Consider the following 22,703-nt stretch of genomic DNA (forward strand, 5'->3'; position numbering starts at 1 on the left):
CACCAAAAGGAAATGACTGTGATTAGACTGGATGTGACTTGAATGAAAACTGTGTTGCTTGTTCCATTCTGGTAGATGCAGCGTTTTTTTGTTTGTTTGTTTGTTTGAGAACAGCAAAATACAAATACAGTATAATTTTACAAGTGCGAGAGTTTCCAGCGTTTCAGATACATATATAAAAAAAGAGAGACATCCCACCGATCTCAAACCGCAGCGTAAAGCTCCACCCACCCGGTGCTGTCTTATTAAAGAATCGAGCACACCCGCAAGTCTTCCGGTTTCGGGAAAGTCGCTGTGTGGGCCGAAGCGCTTTGTGTTTGCAGAATATTCTCCACGTATTTACAAGACAGGACTCCAGTGAAGCGACACAGCTTACAGTCTGTTCTTAGAGGTAAGTTCCCAGTGTGCGTTTGTTTAAGCAGCTCACTGACATGACAACTTTAACATGTATGACAACAATCTGGGTGCTGTCACAGTGAAGTTCTACGAGCTGTGTTTCTGTTATAAAATGAAATAGATCCATGTGGTGATGAGACATTTGTGCTGTTTTTAAACTCCGACCACAGGAAAGTGAAAGTCATGGTTGGAGGGGCGTGGCACTGGTCGCACTGTCAGCCGTATCCATAAGAATAATAGTGATCATCACTATCACCACCATCACCAGCACTATGTCCAATCTAGTACTTATCTAGCAGTCTAGCATTATCAGGGACTACAACATCTAGTCCTTTTACTGAATCAGAATTACTACTAATGAGACTAATCCATCGATCCGTCCATCTCTTCTCTCCCGCTTATCCAATTCAGGTTATGACACCTCGCAGGTTTGTCGCAGGGCTGCAGATAATCACTGACACTGACTAACCTAACCCCACTAACTGGTTGTCTTCTTGTGGGACGAAGCTGTTGAGAACCCACGCAGACAGGAGAGAATGCAAACTCAATCACAAGGGCCCTGGCCAGATGGTGGATTCAAACCTAGGACATTCTTCCTGTGAGGATAGTAGTAATAATAGTAATAATATTGTTATATGAATAGTAAAGATAACCACATTCATTGATGTGATTACATTATCTGATGAGTTTCACGGGGAAGATTGTACAGCAGCTATAAAAGTGTTTGCATCACCATTTCCTTAAATGTTTTTGTTTCACAGGTGCGATGATGAACTGTTGTGGTCTGCTAACATTCGAGAAAGAACCAGGTACTGATAGAAAATAAAGAGACTGTATTCACCAGAACCTCACTTCATTATTAAAATCTTCATGTATACTTATTTCTTATAACAGTTTCATGTGGCTAAAATGTAACATTTTTCACTAGAATATATGGGCTGTGTTTGTATCACAATTCTGTTTGTCTGTCAGTTCCTCTGAAGAGCATTGAGGTGGAGCTGGAGGTGAGGGACCATGTGGCTACAGTGGTCTCCACTCTGAACTACGAGAACAAGGAGGACAAACCATTAGAGGCTGTTTTTGTCTTCCCTCTGCCTGGAGATGCTGCTGTCTGTCATTTCAGCGCTCAGATTGGACAGACGCAGATTGTAGCTGAGGTGAAGGAGAAACAGAAGGTGAGCTGGACAGTAAATATAACCTGATTATAAGTGAGCTTCAAAATAAACACAGTGAACGTCACTGACATGCATCACCTGTGCTTCAGGCTCGTGAGGAGTATGATGATGCTCTGAGCTCCGGTCAGCAGGCCTTCCTATTGGAGGAGAGTGATGAGAGTCCAGATATATTCTCTCTGAGTGTGGGCAGTCTGCCTCCAGGAGAGAGCGCCTCCATCAGGTTGGAGTACGTCACTGAGCTGGCTGTGCAGGCTGATGATGGCCTGAGGTTCTGTCTGCCTGCTGTGCTCAACCCTCGATACCAACCTCAGGGTAGGACAACTTCAGAATACTTGGACCAGAAATGCTTCAATGACACTTTTGAAAATGAAAAACCACAACACCAACGAGTCATGGAGGTTTTCTGTTGAAAGTCCGTTTTTCATTCTCACTGTTGCCAAATTATTGTTCATATTGGGTCATGTTGGGGTTTCTCTGTATTATTGCAGCATTTAGAGTATAAAGCACAGGTAACTGTTTTGAGGTTCTTAGTAACGTAAAGGATTTCAGTGTAAGCAGCCTCATTAATTACAGTATATTTTACCTGATGCTGTGTGCAGGTAGTGAAGGTGCAGGTGTCCAGGTGACTTCTGTTCCAGCCTCTCTGGTGCCCTACAGTTTTTCTTTTTCTGCCCGAGTATCCTCTCCTCGTCCAATCTCTAAAGTAGAGTCCAACTGTTCCCTGGACCCTCTGCAGTACCTCAACACTGATCAAACCCAGGCCACGGTAGGTAGAGTGCTGATGTGTCTGCTGTGTGTGGTTGTTACTTCTTACTGATGAATAAATATGAATGTGTTTGTGGTGTGCAGGTCAAGCTGGCTGCAGGACACAAGTTTTACAGAGATGTTGAACTGCTGATTTATTACAAAGACGCCCACCAGCCCACTGCTGTGGTGGAGGCAGGACAGGCCTCTGCTGAGCCGGGTGAGTGACATTAGTGTTGTTATTAGCTTTTTAGTAAAAAGTATCATTATCCATATTCTTCAGCTCAAGAGTTATAGTTGTGATCAGAAACATACACTGGTTGTGGGTATGAGTGGATTTATTGTCCAGCATAGATCTTTAATGAATTTGAAAAATAAGAATTGTTAAGCTTGCATAAGTTTGAATGTATTTTGGATTTTCTCTAATTCATACATGGTTCAAAGTTTATAGTGGTCTAAAAAAGTGTTTGCCCTCTTCCTGATTTCCCTTCTTCTTCTTTTTTTTTTTCTTTTTCTTTTTTTACATTTTTTAGATTGTCACACTTTCAGGTCATCAAACTAATTGAAATATTAGACAAAGACAACAGAAGTAAACAAAAAATATAGTTTCTAAATGAACGTGTTTTATATGAAAGGGAAAAAAATCCAAACCTACATCGCCCTGTGTGATAAAGTGATTGACTGACTTTTTAAGGTCATGTCACGGCATCTCAATCAGATTTAGGTCAGGACTTTGACTAAGCCGCTCCAAAGTCTTCATTTTTTTTCCTTAAGCCATTCACAGGTGGACTTGCTGTTGTGTTTTGGATCATTGTCCAGCTTGAGGTCACGAACAGATGTCCAGACGTTCTCCTTCAGGATGTTTTAGTAGAATTCATGGTTCCATTTACCACAGTGAGCCTTTGTGTTGTTTTTTTGTCAGCAGTGGTTTTCTCCTTGAACTTTCCTGTGAATGCCATTTTTGACCAGTTTTTTTTTTAAAAATTTTTTATTGTTGAATCATGAACTCTGACCTTAACTGAGACATGAGACAACTATGAATTCAGGAAGGGGACAAACACTCTTTCATACCACTGTACATACAGCTTAAGTACATACAATCACTAAAGTCTTTTACTGAGTGGTGCTTAAGGTTCTGCAATTTCTTTAAACTTGACAAAGCCATGGCCTGTTAACTTCTCATTTGTGATTGAAAATTGTTGGGACCCTTTGGTCAATGAAAGAAAAAAACTCACAATGGTCACAGAAATAACTTTAATCTGACAAAAGTAATAATAAATAAAAATTCTATAAATCTTAACCAATGAAAGTCAGACATTGCTTTTCAACCATGCTTCAACTGAATTATTTAAAAAATTAATTCATGAAACAGGCCTGGACAAAAATGACAGTACCCCTAGAAAAGAATGAAAATAACGTGACCAAAGGGACATGTTAATCCAAGGTGTGTCCACTAATCAGCATCACAGATGTCTAATATCTTGTAATCAGTCAGTGGGCTATATATAGGACTCCAGGTAGTCACTGTGTTGTTTGGTGACATGGTGTGTACCACACTCAACATGGACCAGAGGAAGCAAAGAGTTGTCTCAGGAGATTAGAAAGAAAGTCATAGACAAGCATCTTAAAGGTAAAGGCTATAAGACCATCTCCAAGCAGCTAGATGCTCCTGTGACTACAGTTGCACATGTCATTCAGAAATTTAGGATCCATGGGACTGTAGCCAGCCTCCCTGGACGTGGCCGCAGGAGGAAAATTGATGACAGCTCAAAGAGACGGATAATCCGAATGGTAACAAAAGAGCCCAGAAAGACTTCTAAAGAGATCCAAGCTGAACTTCATGCTCAAGGAACATCAGTGTCAGATTGCACCATCTGTCGTTGTTTGAGCCAAAGTGGACTACATGGGATACGACCGAGGAGGACACCATTGTTGAAAACAAATCATAAAAAAGCCAGACTGCATGTTGATAAGCCACAAAGTTTCTGGGAGAATGTCCTGTGGACAGATGAGACAAAAATGGAACTTTTTGCCAAGGCACATCAGCTCTATGTTCACAGACGGAAAAATGAAGCTATCAAGAAGAGAACACTGTCCCAACTGTGAAAGATGGGGGAGGCTCGGTTATGTTCTGGGGCTGCTTTGCTGCATCTGGCACAGCGTGTCTTGAATCTGTGCAGGGTACAATGATATCTCAAGACTATCAATGAATTCTAGGGAGAAATGTGCTGGCCAGTGTCAGAAAGCTTGGTCTCAGTCGCAGGTCATGGTTCTTACAACAGGACAATGACCCAAAAGACACAGCTAAAAACACCCAAGAATGGCTAAGAGGAAAACATTGGACCATTGTGAGTTTTTCTTTCATTGACCAAAGGGTAGCAACAATTTTGTTCACGTCTATAGTTACTCTTTCTGACAGGGGATTTCTAAAAATCACCCCGCAGTTCTTCAGCTACACCTGAGTTAGAAAACACAAACACTGCAGTCGTCATTACACGCGTGGGCAGTAACGAACGCACCCTGCGATCTGCGCCTCGGCACTGCCTGCGTACTTTATTTATACATGTCTTTATGTCTGTCTGTGTGTGTGTGTGTGTGTGTGTGTGTGTGTGTGTGTGTGTGTGTGTGTGTGTGTGTGTGTGTGTGTGTGTGTGTGTGTGTGTGTGTGTGTAAAAATAACAAAGTCACTCAGAACAACAGGTTCTTCCCCTTTTCTACATCTGCATGTTCTCGGAAAGAGCTGCGGTTTTTCTTCTCTACATCTAACTGTTCTCTAAAAACAGGAAGTGGTTTAGTAGCTGAATAAGTTCATCACAAAAGTTATTAGGTGAAAAGTCACATAGACATGTAGATTGCTTAGTAAACAGAAAAAGCACATTTCATGAAGCTGATCAAATTATATAAAAACAAAAATCCCATGACACTTTCTCATCAAGTTATTTGTTGCGACACCACTCATTGGCCTGACCAATAATGATAACAATGGGAAAAAATCAAAGAAAGTCAGTGAAAATCTGAGGAGAATTTTAGCTTTGCATAAACGAAACACCTGCAAATTCTAGGTTCAAACAACTGCATGTATGTAAAAGTTTTTTTTGGATGTGTCACCACTTTAATAAGTTCGAAGAAAGACCCAAACTCTTAATTTTAAGAAATTGGTTGAGATCTTCAGGAACAACCCAAGTATCACTAATTCTCAATTGTAATATAAACTTTACATTTCTGGAACAAAAAAAGCTCCTTACATTGGACTTAAATTTGCAGGAGTGAAGGAGAGGCTTTCAAATATAAGAACAATGTACCAGCTGTCAAGCATTGTGGTGGTAACATCATGCTTAAACTGGTCATATCTGAGCCTGTTTGCATAATTTTGACCCTGTGTGAATTAGAAAGTCAAAAATAATGTCACCAAAGATGACTGCATTCTCATTTCACCCTCAAAAAACCCCCAGAGAAGTCAAAAGCCAAATGACAATCATTTACATGACAAGTGAATATAAACCACAACTACAAACATGGTGGTGTCATGTGAAGGCTGTGTGCAGGCAGGATAGGAGGAATGATGGACCCAAAAGTTCAGACTTTAAAAACAAAGATTTATTACTAAATGACAAAAACAGAAAATTGGCTAAACTGGGAATACAGAAACTAAACTGGCAGGCAGACGGGCGGAACACACAGCATGGGATAATGGAGAAAACACAGGGCTTGAATACACAGAGGGGGCAATCAGGGAATGGAAGACAGGAGGGAGAGACACAGCTGGGACAAAACCAGACACATCAACATAAGACACGGACCTTCAAAGTAAAACAGGAAACCCTGACTAAACTTACAGACACAGACTACCAAGCTGACACTGCAACAGAGGGAACACATAGATGTGGGCAGACACAGACTGGACACAGAACAGAGGGAGCCTGGAACCAAAGCTTAAGACTACAAAATCACAAACCAAGATGAACTGGAGGAATAGAAATGTAAAACAGAAACCAAAACCCTCACAGTCGTAAACTAAGACGAGAACACAAAATAAAGGTACAATACTGAAAACACTGTTAGGTACCCCAACAGTTGGAATATATAAAAAATTGTAAACTTGACATTTTTCTGTCCTTTCATGTGTTTCAGACTCTCTGATGGGTGATCCAGTGGTGATGGTGAGTCTGTACCCTGAGTTCACCCAGTCTGTGATGTCTTCAATGGCTTCATGTGGAGAGTTTGTGTTCTTAGTGGATCGATCTGGAAGTATGGACTGTGCTACCAATAACAGTGAGCAGCGGGAATCTCGGATCAGCAGTGCCAGGGTATTTATGATGTGGTGTTAGAGTTATAAAAACCTTTCCTCTCACACAGTGGCCTCATCATCTTCTCCCTCTTCCCTGAAGGACACTCTGCTGCTCCTGTTGAAGAGCTTACCATTGGGCTGCTATTTCAACATTTACAGTTTTGGGTCCAGATATGAACACATCTTTTCGTGAGTGATTCAGTCCATAAAACTGTGCTTCAGTCAATGATGTCACTTGTGTGTAAAGTGTGTAATAAGATATCTGCCCTAGTTACACCAGATAATGCATTTCTAGAATACTTACAGCTCATTTAGGTAAGCTGCTGCTATGTTATGGTTCTAAAAGGCAGTTTTGAAAGTGCATGAGTGAAACTCATTAAATTACAATGTAGAATTTGGCAGTGCTAAACAGCCATCAATCACTTATTGTCAAGGTTTGCTGTGTGGCAGGTAGTGGTTGGACCCAAACGCAGGACTCTAAGATGGAGTATTTAACTTGAAGGCAGCAGCTTTTATTCGCTGGCAAAAGCAAACTGAGAAACACAATATATGAGCACTAGAAATAAAACAAAAACTCAAACTAGGAAGAATGACCTAAACTGGGAGTGCACAACATAACAAACATGACACACAGCTAATGCGGAGGAAACGACAACTAACAGAGAAAAATACAGGGCTTATATACACCGGGGAGTAACGAGGGAACGGGAAAACAGGAGGGAAGCACAGCTGGGGCTAATCCGACATAACAAGGCACAGGAAGCAAAGCAGGATACACTGACATAGGACACAGACTATTAAAGTAAAACAGGAAACATGACACATACACAAAGACACAGACTCAGAGACACGGGCTTCACACAGAGACATGACTGACTCTGTAACAGAGGGAACATGGAGACAAGGTGATTAGACATGCGACTGGGGACTAGGACAGGCACAGAGAAAACATGGGGGCAGAGACTAAACACAGACCAAGAAACATACAAAGGGAGGAAGAACTAAGATCACTAAGCACAAACGAAAGATAACCGAAACCAGGAATAACAATCAAAGAATATTAAACCAAGAACTGAAACACAAACACTGGGTCAGAGAGCCAGTACTGTGACACTTATGTGTATCTCATGGCAGTAAGAGTGTGGAGTACAGCCAGAAGACCATGGAGGAGGCTCTGAAGAAAGTTGAGGAGATGGAGGCTAATCTTGGAGGAACAGAGATCCTGGAGCCCCTCAAACATATTTACAGCCAACCCTGCATTCAAAATCAGCCCAGACAGGTAACACACGCACGCACGCAGTGTGTGAGTTTATATTAATAAACTGATAGGTAAATTAAAGAACACTGATTATGTATTCACCATGATATCTGCAGCCATTGTTGGGTGTTCCTGGTCTGCCACAAAGCAAATATGGTTGAAATATGGTCTCCAAATTTGACAGATCTCAATCCAATTGAGCATTTGTGGGACAAACAAGTCCGATCCACAGAGGTGCGACCTCCTTAAAGGATCTTAAAGATATCACAAGTCACCTTCATGGATCTAGTGGACTCTGCCTTGATGGGTCAGGGCTATTTTGGTAGCAAAAGAGGGACCAGCACAATATTAGGCAGGTGGTCATAATGTCATGTCTGACTGGTGTATATGTGTTACTTTTAGCTTGTGTAATTTGGCCTTGCATGTAAACTCTCCTCTCTAGCTGTTTGTCTTTACTGATGGAGAGGTGGGGAACACCAAAGAAGTGATCGATCTGGTGAAGAAGAACTCAGGCTCCCACAGGTGAAACAGCAAAATGATGATGACATGTGCTGCGTACCAAACCTGTGTGTCTTAAAATCAGCTGTTGTGTTGCAGGTGTTTCTCTTTTGGGATTGGGGAAGGGGCCAGCTCTGCTCTCATCAATGGGATGGCCAAGGAAGGAGGAGGTCACGCTCAGTTTATCACAGGGACTGACAGGATGCAACCTAAAGTAAGACAATAAGTCATAATAACAATTATTAAAAGGCAATATGTTGTTATTAGAGATGGACCAATCCGATATTACGTATCGGTACCGGTCCGATACTGACCTAAATTACAGGATCGGATATCGGAGAGAAATAAAAAATGTAATCCGATCCGACGTATCAGAAAATCACCTCATAAAACGCGCTACTTGGTGTAACCCAGCTCGGCGCATCGGAGCAGTATGTGTCACGTGATAGAGCGGCTGTTGTCTGCGAGACCTGTCGGCAGTCTGTTGGAGCCTCGCTACATGCTTCCTAACCGCGGCATTTCATCTCGGCGAAAACTATCCCAGAGAAGTAAAGCAAGTGTGTAAGTTCATCCCTGAATGTTTGCATAGTATTTTCACATTAAACTTAACAACTGATATATTGAGCCACAGCTGGACTGGTTCCATGTTGAGGTGAAAAGGAAGCGATTTGTCCCGTACTTCAGCTAGAATTAAAAAATAGACACAAAGCTGGAGTTATTCTGTCTTTGCTGCGCAGTTGCATCTACTTCTCTCATTCACTCCCCCTTCCTCTCCTGTTATTACTTCAAACATGAAACTGATCAATGATCAGCTGATCGGCTTTTCTACCGCAAGTCCCGTCTTTCTTGTTTGTTTATCGCCCACTTCGCGCTAGAAAGAGGAGACCAGCGGATAAACAACAGCAGCTCGTTTAAGCTTGAACAGCTGTTGTTAGAATGTATTTATTATTACTTTCTAGTATCAGCTGAGGTTTGCTGGAGCCACAGCTGTAAAGCCGCTGGTCATGATATCGGTTTGGTTATCTGGTGAGAGGGAAACATGAAGATGAAACCAGGAGATGTCCTTACTGAATCATCAGAGCTGAACAGGTGATGGAGAAACAGGTTTACCTTTTAGGTGACATGAATGAGTTGAAGGGAAGTCATTTAAAAACTTTGAATGAATAATTATCTGAATCTTACAACAAAAGTGGTCATCTGATTAAATGTATAGAAATCCATTATTGTATATAGTAACTATTAAGTCTAATATACCCTAGTAAGCTATAGAACTTTTTCCTTTGGGAAGGTACCATCTGTGCAGTCTACAATTCTGTTGAAGAAAGATGTTGAATCTATTTAATTATTGTAGAAAAATAATTTATTTCTGTGCAGTTGTTTTACACTTGCATTAAATTAAAGTTGATTACATCGATTAAGGGCGGGGGGTGGTTCCCTAATATTTTTTGCTGGGAGTTGGCAACCCTATTAGTTAGATAGGTAAGTACTCTTTAAAAGGATGGAGTAGGTTTAAGTTTATTAGATTGATCAGTATTGCTGAACTATGAAATATTTTGGGTGCAGTATATTTTTTGCATACAGGTATAACAGAATAGCTTCAGTCTCTTGTTTTTTAAAACTTGAGTATGAACTTATACAAAATGCAGCAAGATAATTATTTAAAAAAACTGTTTTATTGATTACAAAATACGCTATATCGGATTCATATCGGTATCGGCAGATATACAAATTTATGATATTGGAATCGGTATCGGACATTAAAAAGTGGTATCATGCCATCTCTAGATGTTATTATTTGGACAGAAGACATAATTTCAAATGAACATAAATGCATAATTGTTTTCTAATTCTTGTTGTTGTCAGGTGATGCAGTCACTGCGATTTGCTCTGCAGCCAGCTGTGGTCGACATCTCAGTTACATGGGATTTACCAAAGGAAGTGTCTGTCACTGTCCTCTCTCCACCGATCACAACACTTTTCCAGGGTCAGAGGTCACTGATTTATGCCCAGCTCACTGGACAGGTAGGAGCAGCAGCCTCTCATGTTGTTTTGATGACAGTAATTATCGTGACTTCTAACACTGTAATTCTGTGTCAGAGCTCAGAGGCAGCAGAGGGCTGTGTGACGCTGAAGTACAGCCTGGCAGGTCATCCCTCTGAGAACCAGCTGCACTTCAGTCTCAGACCTGCAGAGGACACTGGGTACAACATGTTTAATGTAGAGCACAGTGCTCTGTGGGTCATGACCATGAATTGAAACTAAATGCAGCAGGGGTGTGTGGTTGGTAGGATGGAGAGGTGGAGCAGAATGGTTTCAGGTGCTGTGCCACTTGTGAAGAGCAGCACAGCTCTCTCTCCTCATGTAGTTGGTGCATGGCTGAAGGCAAGAGTTCAGGGTGTCACAAACTACTGGTTTTCTGATTTTCATGAGCTAAAATCATCAAAGCTGAAGCAAAAAAGGCTTGAAATATTTACTCTGAACTTTTTCAAGATATCTTTATGGTTATAGATGTTCTAGCATATGCTCCAATGGAACCACTGTTTTTGGGGGGAGATTTTAGTAAACGCCCTTTGACCGAGTGAATAACTTCCAGTATCCAACAAGATGAGAACAAATGTAAACATACGGCACTATCAGAGGAGCTAATCGTTTTTTTGTCAGGTCACTGTATGATTCACTTGGTCCCCACTTGTCCATACAGAAAGATAAACTGAGTTGTTCCAGTCTGGACTAAACTGCAACTGAGGGACTGCTTTGACTGCATCAGATGCTGCCTTTTTACATGTTCCTCACTGTGTGACCCCGAAGAGGACATAGTGGTGTTAAAAACAGTAAAATGACTGGTAAACTAATATACTATAATAACACAGTATTAACAATGACAAGCATTCTGTGTGTTTTCCTTCTTGTCTGCAGACTAACAGTCCACAGGTTGGGTGCTCGGACTCTGATTCATTCCCTGGAGATGGAGGAGAGAGAGCACAGAGGACAGCAAGGTGGAGGAGTGAAGGAGAAGGTGGTGCAGCTCAGTGTCCAATCAGGAGTGAGCAGTTCTTTCACTGCCTTCATTGCTGTCAACAAAGACAACGGAGAGGCGATCCAAGGACCTCTTGTCCAGAGAAATATTCCAACAGCCCGTGAGTTTTTTTCATTGTCAGGGATTCTAACAGCTAGCCCTTTTACTGAATCAGAATAACAATGAGAAACCCCGTCCAGTTTATTTTTTTAAAAAGCAAAACTAAAACTGTCACCAACATCTGAAGCTAAAAATAGCTGAGAAAGGAATACTATTATGATGCTATGAGGAGAATATGAGAGTTAGTCCAAGGAACACCAAAGCGCAACTTATTGGTGAACAAGTTAATGAAGCAGTAGATGCCTACGGGCTACTGTGTTCTCCACAGAGCATTAGAAAGTAAAAAGCTGAATGGAAGTACAACACACATCTGCCGGTCTATGATATTGCGTCTTTTTCATCCTATATAGTGGCAATGGATTGCTTTTTATCATCAGCAGCATATAGAACATGTAAGTACAAACCTGAATGAATGGCAGTGGAAACTATTTTTTGCATGGAGGCATGCTTGTGTGTCTGAGATTTAATAGATTTATATTGTACATATAGGTGAGTGTGAATGACATCACCACAATGGTAATGTAAAGTGCAGAGAGACACAAAAGGGCAGTGTGTTTTATAAAAATCAGCAATCTTTTTTTAAATTAGGTTTTTATTATTTTGAGTTTTATTAAAAAGATCTTGATGCATGCTTAGTCATCCAGATAAAGAAATCCCAGAAAGCTCATTGACCTCATACCGCAGGTGATACCCAGCAGAAGCTACGCAAAGTCTGTAGGGTTCAAAGAAGACACATAAACATGGTGTACCTTTTAAGACCCACTATCTGTATGATCAACTCAGCCTCATAGTTTCTGGCTTTGGTCTTCAACAAATTGTTAGTCAGCCCTAAACACCACAGCCACACCACATCCAGAACTCCTTGGATTTTGTTTAAGGTGAAAGATGTCATTATGGATTCGCATACAAGGGTCAGTACTACAGGAAGAAACATGGGTTCCCCACTTTCACCCACTGCAGCCCATTTTTATCTTGAGGAAGTGTAAAAGAAGTGTCTGTCATTCTACCCTGGAACACCACTGGGCCATTGGTATAGGTGTGTGGGTGACACCTGGCTGAAAATCAAATCTTAGGGCAGCTAGCCTTAGACTGAGATTTCCATATGTAAAGACTGGGACCCAACACACTGTTACTGGGACCACTTTCAGGAGTGTTTTATTGAAGTTGCACACATGGTTTTTACAGTTCGGCACCCCGTCCACCAACTTTCCAGTTGGCTTCTCTGGTCTCCGGCTTCACTATAAAAAGGAAAAGCCTCATTAGGACAATCATCACCACCTGTCCCTCCAGCCTTCCTGGCACCGCCGTCTTGAGCTCACTGCCCCACCCCTCCTCTGCAGCTGCAGCTGAGCCACAGGCCACACCTCTGCCACACCATCAGTAATGGGGGACTTTTAAAAATGGATGTGTACCATAACCCATCGCATATGGATCAGTATTTATTTAGGCAGATGAAGAAGAGAGTGCTGACAAATGATGACAAAAAAGTGCCAGGATTATTCTACATAGTTAAAGATCATATAAAGCACTCAAAATTAATATTATAGATGGAAAAGTATAAACAGACATGCATGGTGAACAACATTGATTCTGTTTCTGCCCACCATCTTGGATGTGTTAAAGGGTTCATTCACAAAGTTCAGGTTAACAATGAAGTAAAACTGAGGCATCTGCTACTCAGCATATGCAAAGAGGTGTCAGCCGAACTGAAACATCTGCTCCAAGCAGGCATTATTGTACCAGTGGACACATCTGAATGGCTGAGTCCTCTAGTGGTGGCAAGAAAACATAAGGGCGACTTGAGACTTTGCGTGGATCTGGGGGAACCTAATAAAAGCGTAATAATGGACTCATTAAAGAAGAACACAATGAACGTTTGCATGCTTTTCTCAGGCCTCTGAAGGATGTTGGTCCGCAGATCTATTCCAGTAAAAGTTCATTCGGGCAGACGCATATTCCATTCCTGGGACGTCATTTCAAAGAAGGGCTTGTGTCCTCACCCAGTCCACCTGACTGCCATCTCTGAAGCTCCTGCACCAAAGGACATGGCTGCACTTTGCTCCTTCCTAGGTCATGGTTCAGCAAATTTTTGCCGAACAGCACAAGAGTAGTTGATCCACTTGAGCGCTTATTTGAACAAACTAGAATGAACCGATGCAGCAAATGAAAGCTTCATTAAGCTGAAAGAAATGCTCCTCTTAGACCTCTTGTACAGAGAAATCTTCCAACACCCTGTGAGGTTTTTTTGTTTTTTTTTAAGCAAACACTAAAAGTGTCACCCACAGCTCTGAAGATAAAGATCGCTGATCATAAATAAAAGGAATATTATCATGATTAGGACAACATCAGAGATGGTTCAAAGCACATTTCTTATGCATATGTGAGTAGCATTAGAAAGTTAAAAAGATCAATGGTAGTACAAGATACATCTATGCATGTCTATAGTGCAGAGCTGCACCGGAAAAGTCTGTTGCCAGGGCAACTCTATAAATACTAACCTGTCCTGAACTCATACTTTATCTCCTTTTTTCATAAAGCATGTAAGTAAAAAGCTGAGTGAAAGGTGATGGAAACTGTGTGTGTGCATGGAGGTGTGCTTGTGTCCCTGAGATTTAACACATTTAAACATCTACCTGAGTGTGAGTGAAATCAGCACAATGAAAATGCTAAGAGTAAAAAAGCACAAGAGTGTACTGTGTTATACTATTACAGTCAGCAGGTTTTTGTTTTATTTTGCATATAAACTTTTTGATATAGTGAAGAGCAGAATATACTAGAGTCAGCTCAATGGATCCTAAAGTATGACTCCTTAAAAGGGACGGCAGTTAAACAAAACGTGAGATTTACTGCTAAACACATGATTCAAGGAATCAAAATAAACTGAGGGAAAAAAACTAAATACTGTTGAACAATAGAACTAGGTAATCTGACAAATCTGACCCCAAAAAAGTGTAATGAGCAAGTGGTGTAAATACTGCAGTGACCAATTAGAGATGAGAGAACTGTGAAAGGGAAAAAGTCTTGAAATGACACAGACTGAAAAGAGGAAGCTCTAAAACCCAATTGTAATATTTGCCTTTGTGTTATATCACCAAAATAACATCAACTTAGTGCTGTTATACTTCAAATACCAGAAAAATCTGACTCTTTCTTTTTTTTTGGCTTGACTTCATTGTAGGCAAAACGAAGAAGAGTGCTCCATTGCCCATAAGTAAGTAAAATTCGAATGACAAATCAACACACACACATACACAGCTATGCAAATGAAGGCACAGAAACAAAATATTTCTGTTTTAACTTGAAGTTTTATATATTAAATATTGTATGTAGTGTAGCTGCAGTACTTGCCTTGGTAGACAGGATGTATGCTACATCAGTAAATGAAGAAAATCAGGTTCGTACAACATTTTGCAACATTTATAATTTAATTGAACATATTTACATTTTACATTTTTGTTATGAGTTTTGAGGCACCACATAATATCAGAATCCAGTATTTTATATTATTTATTGTATACTACGAGTGTGCAACAAAAAGTGGGAGTAGAAGAAAAATTAGCATTATGTGTCAAAACTTTGATTACACTTATTCATAGAAGGATTTGACTGTGTTTACTACTTCCTACATTTACAACATTCAGGACTTCAGAGCTATAAAGTAACACAAATAAGATTATGATATGTCAAAAGTCCAAATAAATGAAATTGTGTTTTACATTTTATGTAAACTATTTTGCTTTTATTAGTTGGGGACACTATCTCCACTTGCCTTCTTAATGTATTTGGGAATATAATTTCTGAATGAGTTACAGGTCCTCGCAGGAGGTAAAAACTAGACTGCTAAGATAAACCTAAAATACTGTTTGTAATATTTGTGTTGTATTTGTATATCACCACAGTAATATTAAAAATCTGTACTTTTGTTGTTATTTTAGCAAATTCTTGTTAAATGTTTTAACCCTAATTTATTTTTTTTAACTCTTGACTTCACAGTTTGGACCTTCCTGAAGTTTAGTCGGTGGGGTAAGTATAAGTAAAAGCTGGATGGCAGAACAGCACATATGTTTAAAAATAAATGTAAACAAACCAACACATTTCTCTTTGAATTTTATTTGAAATGTTGAAAGTAAAATGCTTCGTCTGTATTTCTTCGTTTGCCATTATTAACATATTAACAGAGAGTATCTTAAAGTGGTGTGTGGTGGGGCGTGGTCTGCGGTGCCGTGCAGGGAGGGCGGACGCACCTGCACGGCATCCTTAATCACACCTGCCTAGTTAAAAACACGGGGACTCAGGGGTTGGTGTGTGTTGTGGTGTAAAATGGCTCAAACCTATGATCCCTGGACCCGCCGTGTCTCATTCACACCACATGGTGACTGAAGAAGGTTGAACTTTTACAACATTTTGATATATTCAGAATATTATTGAACACCACATAGACTTGAAAGACTACTTATAATGAACTGTAAGGTACTGCAGTAAAATCAGAATCCAGTAGCTTCATTTACATTTTGTTTTCAAATGATCTCGTCTTAACTGCTAAATCAAACATGTGGCAGACAGTGCTTGACGCAGGATGGACAAGTAATTGGAAAAGAACTAAGAAGAAAAAGCTTAAGACTAGAAAACAATGGAAATAGGCAATTGTGCGAATCGAGGATGGTGAGCAACTGGTAGAAATACTTCAGCAACCAATCAGAGAACAGGATGCAGGCGAGGAGTGGTGAGGAAACTACTGGCAGACAAGTCAGGGAGGTGAGAGTAACAAGTTGTATGACTGAAGAGTTAGGACATGAAAACAGAACAACCAGACTGAATGGAGGAAGATATCAGACATTTTAAATACTATTTGCAGTATTTGTATTTTATCCAAATAAATTAGAAAAAGTCAGTCCATTAATTGTTCTCTTTAACCAATTCTTATGAAATATCTTGACTCCCTTTTCTTTCTTTCTTTTTTGTTTTTACTTCAGTTGGTGATCATCTGCATAAAAGTAAGTAAAAATTAAATGGCAGAACAACATATCTTTGTTTTCATGCATTTTCAAAAACACAGACGCAAACAAACACATTTCTGTTTTAACACTGGACCAGTGCTCTTTATCCTCTCAACGATACTTGAGTTTGCCTAACCAATCTACATGTGGTTTGTGGACTGAAAATAAAAAAAGAGTATGCATATATATATATATATATATATATACCCTTTTTTTTTTTTTTTTTTTTTTTTTTGAAACCATGAATTTTAATTTCTGGGTGAGGATACAGTTCCAACATTAATATTCAAAGTTGTATCTTTTTGTGATTTTAATTATAGTTTTAAATGACTCACTCATTTTAAACACTTGTAATGTGCGTAAAGTGTGTAATAAGTGTAGTCAGTGTGTAAAAAGTTGCATTTTTAAAAACTTTACATTTTAACAATGTTAGGTTTATATTGTTGATTGTCATTTATGCTTAGAAATATTTAACCATATATGCTTAGAGGTGTATAATCGATTGTGTAGTGATAGGATGTGCGATCCCTAGGAGTCTGCAAAGGCTTCGTGGGCATTCCAGAGTGTTCTGGCATTCACACCCACATTCTGGGAGCATGGGAGAGGGCATTCCTTCTCTTACTGTTTTATGGTAGGATAAACGTAGCTATGTCAGTTTTAGTCTAAGTGCCTTTTGTTTAGATGAACTGCTGAACTTCCAGACCAGCAGGTTTAGGGAAGTCTTTATGGGGTCACACACTGACCCCCCTCCACCCCACCCCCAAGGAACGGCGTTTGTCCAGTTCTCTCCCGTGCACGAGAAACATAAAGAACTTTGCCTACTCGTGTCTTGCTTTGCTGTGTAATTAAATTGTCCTTAACGTTTCAGCGAATAGGTTTGTAGCATAAACCTATCATACAAGTTCAAAATACTAAAGATTTGTTGTAATGTCTTTATTTCTTCTCTTTTTTTAATCTAGAACGTTTTTCCTCAGAAGCCCAGCAGTGTGCTATGGCTTCACAAGGTAAGTGAAACACTAAACAGGAAAGAAACAAAGATGTGTGTTTTGTGTAAATACAGTAAGCGACAGTGGAAACATTTTTACAGAAACCTCTGCACTAACCTTCCATCCCCCAAAAGTGCTGCAACTCACGCCTGGATGACTGCACTGAGAACATCACAATAGTTTTGATTTTTGAGTGGATGGGTTTTAGCTGTTCCCCAGCCCACTGTCACTCCAGATACACGACTGTCGCGTGGTCAACATACTTTACCTTGAAGATATTGTGAGGAATGCCAGGGTAAGCTATGGTCATATTAACCCCTAAATAACCAGCCACAGGAGTGCCTCGTGTAAGACTGAGAATTTCAGAGCAAAACATCTTTTGTATTTCCATGCTGCAGTCATCTTGCATGGACACATACGGCAGAGTCCATTTGGACAAAAGAATGTTGAGTCTACAGAAATAACCCCACGCTTTCTCTGCAGTCATTTACCTTAACTGAGACAGATTTAATCACAGGGTGATTATGCAGTGCCTCTGGGGAAAAATACCTCACTATATTTATTAAAATGCAAAAAGATGGATGCGATTTCAGTAATAAGCCGTTATTAGTGTAGTTTAAGACAGACGACAGTCACAATATATAAAAATCAAGGACAAGGCACCCTATATATCAATACATTTTTGAAGTTGAGCAAATTATTATTCTATATTCTAGCTACTGCATGTAGAAATTGTTACAGCAATCTTGAGAATACGTGACATATACAGTAAACTACAACAGCAAATGAGCAATGTTGAGCTGTTAAGCTGCTGGTGGTAGCAGTTGATTCTACTTTATGCCTTTTTTGAAAGAAGATCCACTTTTCTCCTGCTGAATAATTTATTAGTCTAATATTCTAATAAGATGATATAACTCTTTATTGTCACTGCACAGTCATACATAGTACAGTAGTACAATGAAATTGGAAAACTGTCCTACGTCGGCACTACATATAACACAACACACAATACGACACATCACAACGCAACACAAACAACACAACACAGTATAATAACTTATTCTTCATTTGTTTTATTACTAAGTGTATGTGTATTGAACACTGTTATTATTGCACATTAATTATTATTGCACCTTGTTATAAATATAAATATTATTATTGTTATTGTTTTAAACATTGTTACCCCCCCCAAAAAAAAAGTCCAGGGAGGTAGCCAGTCAGGTCAGCTATTTGCATTGATCAGGGCTATTGCCCTGTTGTAAAAGCTGTCCTTGAGTCTATTTGTTTGGGACCTCAGCAGCCTGAACCTCCTGCCCGACGGCAGCAGCTTAAACACCCGGTGTCCTCGGTGTTTACAGTCCCGTAGGATGCTGCGTGCCCTCTTGAGACAGCGAGTGCTGTGCAGGTCCTTCAGGATCAAGAGGATGTCCAATGATTTTTTGGGCCATATTAATGACCCTCTGGAGCGCCTTTCTGTGTGCTGTGGTGCAGCTGGAGAACCACACACCGATGCAATATGTCAGCACACTTTCAATGGAGCAGCGGTAGAAGACGGTCAGTAGCTCCTTCTTTAGGTCCATTCTTCTGAGGATTCTCAGAAAGTGGAGACGCTGTTGGGCCTTCTTTAAGACCGCAGAGGTGTTAGAGCTCCATTGGAGGTCTGTGTCTATGTGCACACCCAGAAACTTGAAACTGGAGAACCTTTCCACACGCTCCCCGTTGATGCTGACAGGCTGCAGCTCAGACTTCCTCCTTCTGAAGTCGACTTTTGTCTTGGTGGTATTGAGGTCCAGGTTGTTATCTACACACAGGTTGTTAACTATTAGTCTGTCCGGGAGTATCGTATTGAAAGCAGAGCTAAAGTCAACAAAGAGCAGCCTGGCGTAACGGCCCTGCACTTCCAGGTGAGAGATGGTGGTGTGGAGCGTTGTAGCAATGGCATCTTCAGTTGATCTGTTAGCTCTGTATGCAAACTGGAGCGGGTCGAGTGTGGGTGGCAGGCAGGCAGGACATGATGTGACGTCGGACCAGTTTCTCAAAGCACTTCATTACAACAGGTGTTAGAGCAACTGGTCGGTAGTCGTTGAGGCTGCTAATGTTAGAACGCTTTGGCAGTGGGACAATTGTGGCTGACTTTAGGCACGGCGGGATGCCGGACTGGGACAGTGAAGTGTTGAAGATCTTAGTGAAGACCCCAGCCAGTTGGTCTGCACACTCTTTTAGGACCCTTAATAATAAAACAATAATAATAAAACAATAAAAGTTATTCATTAAAATCCGACTAACTTCTGCCTGTTCAATTCATAAAGTCTAATCCTGGGGTGTGTGGTGTTGTCAGTTTTAAGGCTGTTGTAAATACACAATTTGTCACATGAATTGCTTTGGTAATTATATTTAACGTTACATTTTTGACAGATATTCAAATTAATCAAATAAGACGTTATTTATAACAGTTTAGGGTGTAATGGTTTGTGCATTGGTTAGTCATATACACTTTATGTTGTCTCATCTAGCACCATAATCAGGTTTCGTCTTTATTCCATCTTAGATTTTCCAGCTGCTGTGCCCGAACAGCCACCCAGAGACCCTTTGCTGCAGTTAGTCTCCCTGCAGGAGGCGTCTGGCTGCTGGCTGCTTGATCCAGCTCTGGCTGCTGCACTGGGAAAGACCGACGAGGAGGTGGAAAAGTCAAAGCCTGAAAAGGTGGGCTGTTGCTTTGGCTGTTGAAATAGTAACACAAATGTGAAATACTGTATAACAAATTCCATAGCATGATCTGAATGAAAACTAGAATTACAACACAACAGAAAACAAATGGAAATAAAGTCAGACTAACTGTAGGCCTTCTTGCTGCATGAAAATAAGCATCTGTATATCAGACACTCATACTGTAACAGTTCCAGACTTCAACCGTCCCTTTTCCATTCACGCCGATGCATGTGACATTGGTCTTGGGGCAGTGTTGATGCAAAAGGGTGACAAGGGTCGTGAGTATGTTGTGGCTTTTGCTAGTCGCTCCCTTCACAAAGCTGAACTCCCCTACTGCACTTCAGAGAAGGGGTGCCTTGCTGTGATATGGGCTCTGGAACACTTCCACCCATATGTTGAAGGTGTTCATGTTACTATCTTCACTGACCACAACAGTCTCAGGTGGCTCATGTCTCGTCAAAACCCAATGGGCCGACTCCCCCGCTGGTCACTTTGTTTGCAGGACTTTGATTTCACAATAGTGCACAAACCTGGTGCACAAAACAAAGTTCCCGACGCACTGTCACGCAACCCTTTGCCTCTGACCTGTGACAGGCCGACTGATCTTTTACCAGATCATGCTGGTATGGGCAGCCTGGACATTCGTACTCTGCCCCCCGTCATTCTGGCTGACCGTTCACAATTGAGACAGCTGCAGTTAGACGATCATGTCACAGGTCCACTCCTCAGAGACATTGAAGCAGACTCTCTGAACAGCTTAGACAGTGCCACCTTGTTACAGTATGTTGTGTATGGCTCTCTTTTGTATTACAGAGAACCCAAGTCCACATGTGCTTTGCACCCTTTGAAAGAGCTGAAACTGTTTGCCCCTACTTCCATTAGAGGCTGGACTATTACGACCACCCCACAGCAGGTCACTTGGGTGTTTCTAAGACATTGGCTAGACTGCGTTTTAGGTTTTTCTGGCCCAAAATGGCAGCTGATGTGAAACGCTATGTGATTTCATGCTCAGTGTGCCAACTCACCAAGCCAAGTCAAAAAAAAGCAGCCGGTCTTATGGTTCCCATTGTCCCCCAGAAACCCTGGGAGTATGTGGGTGTGGATTTTGTTGGGCCACTTCCCCGCACCCCCACTGGTAATGCTTATTTGATCGTGTTTGTTGACTATTTGACTAAATGGGTTGAAGCCAGCGCTGTCAAAGAAGCTACATCTCAGGTAGCAGCTGGTAAATTCGTCACTGACATTTTTGCTAGACATGGTACACCCACTTACCTGATTTCTGACAGAGGGTCTCCTTTTGTGAGTGAGCTTTTTGAACATGTTGTTTCTGCCTTAGGCTCGGTGCACAGACTCACTACGGCATATCACCCTCAGACAAATGCTACTGAACGCGTCAACCGGACTCTGAAAACTGCAATCCGCACTTATGTAGGTGATAAGCACACATCATGGGACAAGTTTCTCCCTCAGATTTGCTTTGCTCTGCGTACCGCCCCCCATGACAGTACAGGGAGCTGAGGACAGCCTTTTTCTCTCCAGGGGGGACTATGTAACAGTTGCTATTGTAATGCAGTGTACGACCACATGGCGGCGCCTCCTGTCTCATGACTGGTGTGTCACCCCCTTTTTCTTCTTCTTCGCACTCCTGTAATGGATGCTCCCGTGTGTACGTGGCCTAGTGTGCTCTTTAGTAATGTGTGGTAGAGGTAGCACTTTTATTTTTGATATTGTAAATAAATGAGTACTTTTTGGAAAGTCAGAAGCTGTTGCTCATTCGCTATCCACCTGCACACCTCCGCGGCTGGCTTCATCTCCACCGCACGTTACAACACTCATGAGCAACCACTGAGCTGCACTAAAGTCTGATATTGTCCAGTAACCACAAAGTAGCAGAAATCATTTTCATCATCAGAAGTTCTTAAAGTATATCACTGTCTTATTTTACATTTATATTATTTGCAGAAATTAAGATGATAATTTTCATGTTTCCTGTTTTATCTGATTGTCTTTCACTTGATGAATTAGGCCAGCAGTGAAGTGTGGGCCACCATCCTGGCTCTGATCTGGCTTCATGGTTTCAAAATGGATGCAAAGGACGAGTGGGAGCTTCTGGCTGTGAAGGCTGCCTCATGGCTCCAAGCTCACAAAGGTAGTAATCATCACAATGAAAATAAAATGCTATAGTCAGCTTTTTCCCCCATATCAATTTCTATAATCATTGTGTGTTTTGTGTTTTTAGCACCGTGTGTGTCAGAGTGTGTGGATGCTGGAAATGTCCTGCTGGGTTGCAGCGTGAAGAAAGAAGCTCTGGGACTCTGAGGGTTTTCTTAAAGTGACCTCACCTTCAGCACTGTTAAGCAGAAGGATACTGACTTACACTATACTGTGTTGCTTTTCTTTAGTCTGACCCTTTAATTGTTATAAAATCATTATTTTCCTTGAATTCTCACTAACATAACCTCCTGTCAAATGTTGCTGACTCAACACTAATAAAACACATGATTTGGTAACACAGA

At 40.9% G+C, this 22,703-nt stretch overlaps 1 protein-coding gene across 4 annotated transcripts; it reads left to right on the forward strand.

Annotated features, from left to right (window-relative positions):
- Positions 1-255: 255 nt before the first annotated feature.
- Positions 256-22,703, forward strand: LOC146374105 (von Willebrand factor A domain-containing protein 5A-like). Of its 4 annotated transcripts, XM_084949783.1 has the most exons (23): positions 257-391; positions 808-994; positions 1,158-1,205; positions 1,369-1,571; positions 1,661-1,883; positions 2,171-2,337; positions 2,421-2,535; positions 6,447-6,622; positions 6,704-6,792; positions 7,738-7,882; positions 8,304-8,383; positions 8,459-8,573; positions 10,223-10,381; positions 10,457-10,560; positions 11,276-11,496; positions 11,846-11,887; positions 14,674-14,706; positions 15,489-15,518; positions 16,469-16,489; positions 17,452-17,496; positions 20,027-20,181; positions 22,213-22,336; positions 22,427-22,703. In XM_084949783.1, exons 2-23 carry the CDS (start codon positions 964-966, stop codon positions 22,504-22,506), a joined length of 2,406 nt encoding a protein of 801 aa, XP_084805909.1. In that variant the 5' UTR covers positions 257-391; positions 808-963; the 3' UTR covers positions 22,507-22,703. The 4 variants fall into 4 exon arrangements, with proteins under 4 accessions (XP_084805907.1, XP_084805910.1, XP_084805908.1 ...); XM_084949781.1 differs by having other exon boundaries at positions 256-391; positions 10,223-10,560; XM_084949784.1 differs by having other exon boundaries at positions 256-391; positions 6,549-6,622; positions 10,223-10,560.

This window comes from Perissodus microlepis, chromosome 14 (assembly GCF_051167445.1).
Source record: "Perissodus microlepis isolate ML-2025 ecotype Zambia chromosome 14, ASM5116744v1, whole genome shotgun sequence".
Lineage (NCBI taxonomy): Eukaryota > Metazoa > Chordata > Actinopteri > Cichliformes > Cichlidae > Perissodus > Perissodus microlepis.